Genomic DNA, 10,000 nt, shown 5'->3' with positions numbered 1-10,000 from the left:
TCTAATCATTTTCTTTGACGCTTTTCCTGGTAAGGTACGACTTTCCTTTAACTTTAGAAAAACAAAAATGTATATAATGAATAGCATGTTTTAATAACCTCTTTTTTATTTATTTATTTTTTTTTTTTTTTAGCAATTCTAAATATTTTTGCTTTTCTTCACTGGGAGATAGGTTGGCGGATATGTAGATAAATACAAATCATTTCATAAGAATTAATTACTGTGCTTATCTTAATTATATCTTTTCATAATATGCCATTCTCTTAGAAAATCAAAATCATTATTCTTATCATCATGAACGTAGCATCAATGACACTATCTTCACCATAAACACTATCATTTGCACCACATAATCACATAAGTATCGTATGTTAATTAAGTATCATATCCTGGTCAAATTTATCGTCGTCCGTTATTCCTCAGTCGAATAACAATCATTTTAATTTATCATTTTTATTTTTTTATTGTAATCTTATTTTGAGTTGATGAAATGGAATAGATTCGAAGTGTCATTGATTCGCACCGGCAGTAACTAATCACTAACCTTAACACTGTGGAATTTTGTTCACGAGGCTTGAGTTTCGAAATACTTCGATCCTTAACTAACTCTTCTTTCTTTTTTTTGTTGTTTTTTTTATTCTGTTTTTTTTTTTTTTTTTTTTTTTTATATAGGTTTAGGGACGTTTATCCAGAAATTAAAAAATATCCACGTTAGGTACACCTTATTTACCGACGACCTTGTGATAGAATGAATATTATATTATTAGGAATATTACAACGTAATGGGACACCTCTGAAGTGAGACCTGAAGTCTGAACACGTAAGCTATTAGCAGAAACACGTCGAGAAATGCATGTGGATATTGGCATTACCTGACATACCTGACTTGACATATCCACTTAGGTATGTCGAGACAGGTTTGGCATTTTCTCCGTGTGGGTATCGTGTTACTGTTTGAGACGTTTAGGAATGTGGAATATTCCGGTCTTCGTATTTTCGGGTTCGGGATGTTAGGCTAGAATAGTGTTATTATTAATGTTAATCATCTTCGTTATGATATTTTCTGTTTATGTCATATTCATCATCATCATTATCATCATAGTTTTTAACCTTTTAATCTTAATCGATATGATAACTATCATACTTATCGTTATTACTACTATTAGCCTTAACGATCTAAATCAAATATTATATTAAGTATCACCAATATGAACATTACTTATCAAAACCTCATCAAATACCAACTTTAATAATATCACAATTTCACGAGACCGATTTTCCAAAATGTTTCATTCTCCACCCATATCGTAATGGGTGTATAATCTGCTGACTCATGTTAAGGGTTTATTTTGCCCCTGAAGGCTACTGTTTACAGCCGATCTATTGTTTTCGTCTTGTCTTTATTGTGAATCAAAAGAAATTAATCACCCGGAAATCACCAACAACTTTTTTTTTTTCTCTCTCTGTTTTTTTGTTTTTTTCTTTCTTTCTTTCTTTCTTTTTATAATCACACTTGTTTATATGCGAAACAAGAAGGTGATCCACATGGTACAATGTGTGGTAATGATGCATTGATATGAAGATAAAAATGAATATATTTCAAAGGATAATATAAAACAGAAAAGTGCTGTTGATGAGCGTGGAACTGATGGTGATATAATGGTGATGACAAATACGTAATGTGGTGAAATGGTGATGATGATTTTGATAGAAATGGTGAGGATGATTTTGATAGAAATGGTGATGCATGATAATGATTGACGTGCCGGATAATGAGGATGACGATAGTAACATGGGTTTTTATAAAGATTATGCTATATACGAAGTTTAAAGGTGAGAGTGGTGGCTTTAAGGTGATTGGAAATGATAACCATAACAACGGTGATAATGATAATAGTATATGCAATGATGATGATTATAACAATATCATTTATGCCGCTAATACAGCATGAATTATGAGATATTAATCACATCAATCATAAACAGCTGTTGGAGGGACAGTACCACCATTATTATTGGTACCCCTGTTTATATATACCCTTCTCCCTTTCTCTTCATCTTTTCTCCTCTTCCTCTTCGTCTCCCTTTGCCTTTCTTTTTCGTTCTCCCTTACCTTCTCCCTTTCTCCCTCTCCCTACCCTCTCGCCCTCTATTCCTCCCTGTAAAGTTGAATACTCCAGACTATACCTTTTGTTAGCTTTAGTCGCAACTGCTCAAAAGACGATTTTAATGAGTGTGGAAAGAAAGGGATTTATATCAGGGATTTGTTGCGGCGAAGAAAATCTCTCTCTCTCTCTCTCTCTCTCTCTCTCTCTCTCTCTCTCTCTCTCTCTCTCTCTCTCTCTCTCTCTCTCTCTCTCTCTCTCTCTCTCTCTATCTATCTATCTATCTATCTATATCTCTCTCTCTCTGTGTCTCTGTCTCTGTGTCTCTGTCTCTCTCTCTCTCTCTCTCTCTCTCTCTCTCTCTCTCTCTCTCTCTCTCTCTCTCTCTCTCTCTCTCTCTCTCTCTCTCTTTCTATCTATCTATCTATCTATATCTCTCTCTCTCTGTGTCTCTGTCTCTGTCTCTCTTTCTCTCTCTCTCTCTCTCTCTCTCTCTCTCTCTCTCTCTCTCTCTCTCTCTCTCTCTCTCTCTCTCTCTCTCTCTCTCTCTTTCTATCTATCTATCTATCTATCTATATCTCTCTCTCTCTGTGTCTCTGTCTCTGTCTCTGTCTCTCTGTCTCTGTCTCTGTCTCTGTCTCTGTCTCTGTCTCTGTCTCTGTCTCTGTCTCTCTCTCTCTCTCTCTTTCTTTCTTGTTCATAAAAAAAGTTTGAATTTCCACTTGATTTATGAATAACAGAGGTTCGTCGGTTGCATTCGTTTTCCTTTCGTATTGTTTAAGGAAAAGTTTGTGAGTATTTTGTGTCCACAATATCATTTTCTGGAGAAAAACTTGTGTGGATGCTTAAATATTCATCTATTCCTTGGAAATTTCTTATGAATAAACGTATACAACTTGTCTACAGTATTTCCTCCTACATCCATATGTAATTAAAAATGTTTTCATGAAGTCAGAAATATTTCTTTTTTCTTGTTTCAGGAGAGATTTTTCCTCCTTTCTCTCTTTCTCTCTCTCTCTCTTTTTTTTTTTTCTCTCTCTCTCTCTCTCTCTCTCTCTCTCTCTCTCTCTCTCTCTCTCTCTCTCTCTCTCTCTCTCTCTCTCTCTCTCTCTCTCTCTCTCTCTCTATATATATATATATATATATATATATATATATATATATGTGTGTGTGTGTGTGTGTGTGTGTGTGTGTGTGTGTGTGTGTGTGTGTGTGTGTGTGTGTGTGTGTGTGTGTGTGTGTGTATGTGTGTGTGGGTGTATCTATCTCTACAAACACAGACACAGATACATACATAATACTTCTCCACATCTTCCAACCCCCCCTCACCCCCTCACCCCCTATAAAAGCCACGAAATCTTAATCAAGAGCTTAATTATGTTCCGCAAAGTTTTTCGTAAAGGTGACCTCCGATAAATTTTCTTCCGCTTAACAAGGGCGGCCTGAGATGGGCGGAAACACCTTCGGGTCATGTGTTCTGGGCGCGCTGATTGTCATATCATCGCTTGGCTCATTATGATCATCATTATCATCATCATTTTTTTTATTATTATTAGGATTATTATCGTTAGGAGTATTGTCATTATTATTTTTTATCATTATTGTTATTGTTGTTGTTGTTATTATTCATCATTACCATTATTACTATTATCATTATCATTATTATCATCCTATTATCATCATATCTTCTGATTATTCTCTTGACTATTATCATTATCATTATTATCACCATTATCATAATTATCATTACTATCATTACCATTATCATTCTTATCATTATTATCATCCTATTATCATTCTATATCCAGATCATAATCCTTCCTATCATTGTAATTACTAAATAAATTATAATTAATATATTTATCATTATCATAACAATTGTTGTTATCATTATCATCCTCATCATCACCTGTTCCTTTTTATGTTCATCTAATATTCGAGACAAAAAGGGTAAACAAATTACCTCTCATCTTGAAACTCACTTTTTGAATAAACATTTTTTATCAAATCAAATTAACACAAAATTTGAAAGAGAAAAAAAAAAACAGACATAAGCACAGGAAACTGAACCTTCCGGAACAATGCTCCAAGAACGACAATCGCGAATCATCCTCAACGACATGATTATAAAAGAAAAAAAAAATGGGGGAAAAAAGGAAAAAAAAAAAAATCCACCTCATTCGCCGGTAATGACTCTATTAAGATGTCCCAAAAATATTAAGCCTAAATTTATAGGCCTACATAGAAACCCAATTCCATTACGGAATGGCATTACTCACCAGACTTGCGTTTACTCTCACTATCATATTAATTCAATGGATACATGTTACGATACAGTAGATGCATGATATTCTCTTCATTTTTTGGCCGGATGAATATTGTACGTTCACGAATATCATCAGCTAGGCCTATCAAATGCCGATGGTATTAACCTTTTTTTTTCTTTCTTTATGTTATTTTGCACTTTTTTTCTTATTATTTATATTATTTTGCATTTTTTTTTCTTCGTCTTCATGTTATTTTGCACTTTCTTCTTATTATTTATATTATTTTGCATTTTTTTTCTTCGTCTTCATGTTATTTTGCACTTTTTTCTTATTATTTATGTTATTTTCTTACATTAATGTAAATAGAATCATAATAACTATGATATTATTGCATGAACATTAAACTATCCTATACGCTACTAACATAAATGTTCAACTCTCATCACCATAAGTTCTTACACGAGCACAATCACAATATCACTCACGCCACCACCATAAGGTCTTCAAAAGCTTACAAGTTTTTACACATCACCATACCCATACTTCACTATATACATTCAGTTCTTTTGCGTGATATCTTACCTTGATTTCTCACGCATCATTGCCGTGAACAATACTCACTATAAACATACATATCATCCTAAAAACAATACACATTCCCATCATACTTTCTCCTAAGCCAACACCATAAACAGTATCCTCACCATATTTTACCACACACCTTCACCATAAACAACCTCCTCATCATATTTTAAAACACACACCTTCACCATAAACAATAATCTCACCATATTTTACCACACACCTTCACCATAAACAATCTCCTCACCATATTTTACCACACACCTTCACCATAAACAATCACCTCACCATATTTTACCACACACCATCACCATAAACAGTATCCTCACCATATTTTACCACACACCTTCACCACAAACAATCTCCTCACCATATTTTGCTACACACTATCACCATAAACAATACACATCCTCGACACATATCCTCACACACCATCACCATACGCCTTCATCACACCATAAGCACTATAACAGCGGAGCTTCGACGGAGCAAGATAATTACGGAGTTGATATAGGCAGAGACAAGGAGGGGGACAGGGGAGGGGTGGGGGGTGCCTCAGGACCGGGGCGTGGTACTAGGTGGATGAGATGGTGAGTATGATGTCCAGGGTATGGTGGGATGGTGAGTATGGTGTCTAGGGTATGGTGAGATGGTGAGTATGGTGTCCAGGGTATGGTGGGATGGTGAGTATGATGTCCAAGGTATGGTGGGATGGTGAGTATGGTGCCCAGGGTATGGTGGGATGGTGAGTATGATGTCCAAGGTATGGTGGGATGGTGAGTATGGTGCCCAGGGTATGGTGTGATTGTGAGTATGATGTCGTTATGGGGAGCGTGGGTGGGTATGCTGTCAGGAATGCGGTGAGGACGGGAGGGGTTAGCTGTCAATGACATAGTGTGAGTGTGTGCGTGTGTGCGTGTGCGTGCGCGCGTGGCCATGAGTGCTTCTCCACAAAAGCGTATCGCCGCCGAAAAGGCCATTTTTCCGCGTCCATTAAGACGGGTCGCGTAATCCAAGGACGCCGGGAGGGAAATCGGTTTAATTCCGCCCGCTTTAAAGGGCGAGGGAAAGCCGCCCTTAACGACGTAAGAGCGAGTAGGTGTTTGGGAGGAAGACAGGGACACGGCTGATGGCGCGGGGGTGTGGGGGGTGGGGGTGGCGGGGAGGTGACGGATATGACGCTAAATGATAGAAGAGATGAAAGCGAAGAGGGAGGAAGGGGAGATAATCACCACATCATCACCCCTTTTTAAAAGACTTATCAGCTTCTTGCACTATACCATAACTATACACGTCCTTACCACAATACCTTACATATCATAGAATAATCACCATAAACATGCACATCACCATAAAACCCCACTCATCACAAATAAGCATAAATATCCTCAACAAAAACATAAACAACAACACAATTCCTCAAAAAAAAATGAACATAAAAAATTACACTTCATCAGAATTCACATCACATAAGCAACTTAATAACAAAAACAAAAACAAAAAAAACAAACTTACAACAAGATGAAACAAGGATCATATTCGGCACATTTTGACCGGCAAGTAGAAACACTCACCTGGAGAGAGAAAGAGAGAGAAAAAAAGACATTATTATACACGTTCTCCCATTCCCTTTGAAAGTACGGTAATGCGCTGTGCTTTGATCTCGAGAGTAAGAACGTAAGAGTACATTCTGTAATGTTCTCCTTCATGTCATTTCGTGTATGTAGCCGAGGTATTGTGAGAGGACAGAGCGAGGGAGAAAAAGTGGTGGAGGTGGAGAAGAATGAGAGGGTGGAGGAAAGAGATAAAGAGAGAGAGAGGGAGAGAGAGGGAGAAGGAGGGAGAGAGGGAGAGAGGGAGAGGGAGGGAGGGAGGGAGGGAGAGGGAGGGAGGGAGAAGGAGGGAGAGAGAGAGGAGAGAGGGGGGGGGGAGAGAGGGAGGGAGGAGAGAAGAGAGAGGAGAGAGAGAGAGAGAGAGAGAGAGAGAGAGAGAGAGAGAGAGAGAGAGAGAGAGAGAGAGAGAGAGAGAGAGAGAGAGAGAGAGAGAGAGAGAAAGGGGAAAAAACAAAGAGAAAGAGAGATAGAGAGAAACAGACAGACAGATGGATGGGAGAAATGTACAGACAGACAGCGGTTGCTAAATAATGCATCACAAATCCGGCGGCGAACTTGGCAAAGTTGGGATGAGAAATTCCCTTCAGAGGTTGAGGCCCACGTTAAACCGAGGACATTTTCCAACTAGTATTCCCAAGGGTTATCGTCGCCCCCTAAAAATATAGCTTCTTTTTTTTACCCCTCCTTCCCTTTTCTTATCTTTTTTTTTCCCTTTCTTTCTCCCTTTTCTTTTCCTCTCGGGTACAAAGTCCTTTTAGTGTTGTCCCCAGGGTGCTGTTTCGCCCTTGTACTCTTCAGTTTAATGTCTTTGGTTTTTGCTTTTGCTCTTTTTTTGCATGACGTTGGGTGCCATGTCATTGTTTTGGGTCGTAAGGGAATAAGATATTTATCGCGAATCTGTGTTTATTTATCTTGCCAGTTGTATAATATTTTTATCTTTTCTATCTTAATGTCCAGATATTTTTAAATCTTTATATCTGTACGACTTTTCTATCTATCTTTTTTATTCTTTTTTTTTTTTAAGTATTATATTTTCCGTGTCTTCTCCGGAAGCTGTTAGTTTTTCATCCGTTTTATATAATACATAATCGCGTTTTTTCTCCCACAATTCCCTGACAAACTGTTTATTTTCTTCCATGGTATTTTTTTACCTCCAAATCACCTTTCCTTAACCTTTTAACGTCATTTCTAACGTCATTTTTAACGCCATTTTTTTTTCTCTCAAATTTCCCCAAATCCCAAAATTTTCAACGCCATATCTAACATGATTTTTTTTTATCTCAAATTTCCCTAATCCCAAAATTTTCATTTCAAAACCAAATTTCATACCCCCCCTCCCCCCCCCAGTCCTCTCAATCCCCCCCCCCCCCCCACGCCAGTCAATTAGCAAATCGACCCCCTCCAACATGCCATGAATACCATAGTCCTTTCCCCTCGCGTTTCTCCGGCCATGTGGTGACTCTAAATTCCATATTCATGAGCTTATTACTCGGTGTCTGTGCGCTCCCTCACTCTGCCTGCATGACGATATGTTGGGGAGTCATGCGCGTCGCCAAGATGCTTTCAGATGGGACTTCCTTTTACCTCCAGTGACGTCAAGCAGATTAAGCTTGTTCAGTCCATTCCGGTTGCATTAGCGTTTCGCTGGATGGCTGGCAGGCGGGCTTGCTTGCTTGCTTACTTGAGGAGGGGCACTGGGGGTGGGGATGAGGTGGGGGTGTGGGTGGGTTGGGGTGGTAGGGAGGCTGTTAATTTCGTTTGGTGTTTTTTGTTTTTGTTTTTAGGGAGGGGGAGGGGGGTCTGTTTCGTGATATTTTAACTCTCTTTGTTTGTCTGTCTCTGTTTCTCTCTCTTTTTATGTATGAATACATACTTAGATATATGTATACATACATCCATATACATACATACATACATATATACATGGTGTGTAAATACTGTGGTTTGTGTGTGTGTGTGTGTGGTAATGTATGTGTGTGTTGTGTGTTGTGTGTTGTTGTGTGTGTGCGTGTTGTAAGAATTATTTATGTATGTATGTATGTATGTATGTCTGTGTGTGTTTGCGTGTGTGTGTGCATATGTGTGTGTGTGTGTGTGCATCGCCCCGAGCACGTCCTCCCCTTCGTCCCCTCGTCCAGCACTCGATCTCACCGCCTCGTCGACATCAGCGACCGTTCATTAGTCTCAAAGGCGCATGCACTTCGATCCTCTTAATTAACACACACATGGATCTGGGGGATTCGCACACACACACACACACACACACACACACACACACACACACACACACACACACACACACACACACACACACACACACACACACACACACACACACACACACACACACCACAAACATAAACACACATATCACACACACAACACACACACACACACACACACACTACATCACACAGCACATCACACACCACGACACTCACACACACACACACACACACACACACTCACACACACACACACACCCCCACACACTCACCCACACACTACACACATCTGCACACACACACACACACGACACACAAACCACACAATTTCACACAACAACACACACACACACACACACACCACACACACACACACACACAGACACACAGCACACACACACAACACACACACACACACACACACACACACACTCATCACATGTGTGTAAACAACACACACACACACACAGCACACACACATTTATATATATATTAATATATATATAATATATATATTAGTATATATATATATAACTAAGAAGAGAGAGAGAGAGAGAGAGAGAGAGAGAGAGAGAGAGAGAGAGAGAGAGAGATACATACACGAATACACCTATACACACAGAGAAGCAAACACATTTATTCACACACACACACATCTATGTATTAATCCCATTAAGCACTTCAATTAACAATTTTCGTCGCGTTGTTAGCAATTACATGACTAATGAGTTCTGGATCTGAGAAAGAGGCAAAAAAAAGGGCTGGCTTTGAAAGGTTAACAGGGCAAAGAGTGAGATTTTAGTTTTAATGGTTTTTGATGTTTGGCCAAAGGAAGGCGGCATGTAGGTGGCTTGTATGTGGCCTGTATGTGGTTTGTATGTTGCCTGTATGTGGCCTGTTTGTGGTTTGTATGTTGCCTGTATGTGGCTTGTATGTGGCTGTTTTTATTAGTAGTATTATCGTTGTTGTTATTGCTGTTGTTATCAATGATATGATGGTTATCGTTGGTATCTATGGATTATGATTACGATTGTTGTTATCATTATTATTTGTATCTTGAATTGATCTGTTTCTCTCTCTATATATATATCTCTATCTCTATCTCTCTATCTCTCTATCTCTCTATTCTCTATCTCTCTCTCTCTCTCTCTCTCTCTCTCTCTCTCTCTCTCAATCGGTCATCGTCATCATCTCTCTACCTCTCTCTC

The 10,000-nt window shown here is 38.6% G+C and overlaps 1 protein-coding gene across 1 annotated transcript in view; it reads left to right on the top strand.

Annotated features, from left to right (window-relative positions):
• Positions 1 to 10,000, top strand: part of LOC122247104 (neural cell adhesion molecule 2-like) — a gene marked incomplete in the record, with an annotated part of 111,811 nt that overhangs the window by 47,007 nt on the left and 54,804 nt on the right. The window contains 1 exon segment of the mRNA XM_086552419.1: positions 980 to 990. Within this exon segment, the coding sequence (XP_086408545.1) occupies positions 980 to 990 (11 nt within the window).

Source organism: Penaeus japonicus, unplaced genomic scaffold, assembly GCF_977035675.1.
Source record: "Penaeus japonicus unplaced genomic scaffold, GWHDUDI00000001_assembly GWHDUDI00000026, whole genome shotgun sequence".
NCBI classification, from domain to species: Eukaryota; Metazoa; Arthropoda; class Malacostraca; order Decapoda; family Penaeidae; genus Penaeus; species Penaeus japonicus.
The sequence above is the reverse complement of the archived record's forward strand: the minus strand, read 5'-3'. Positions and strand labels throughout refer to the sequence as shown.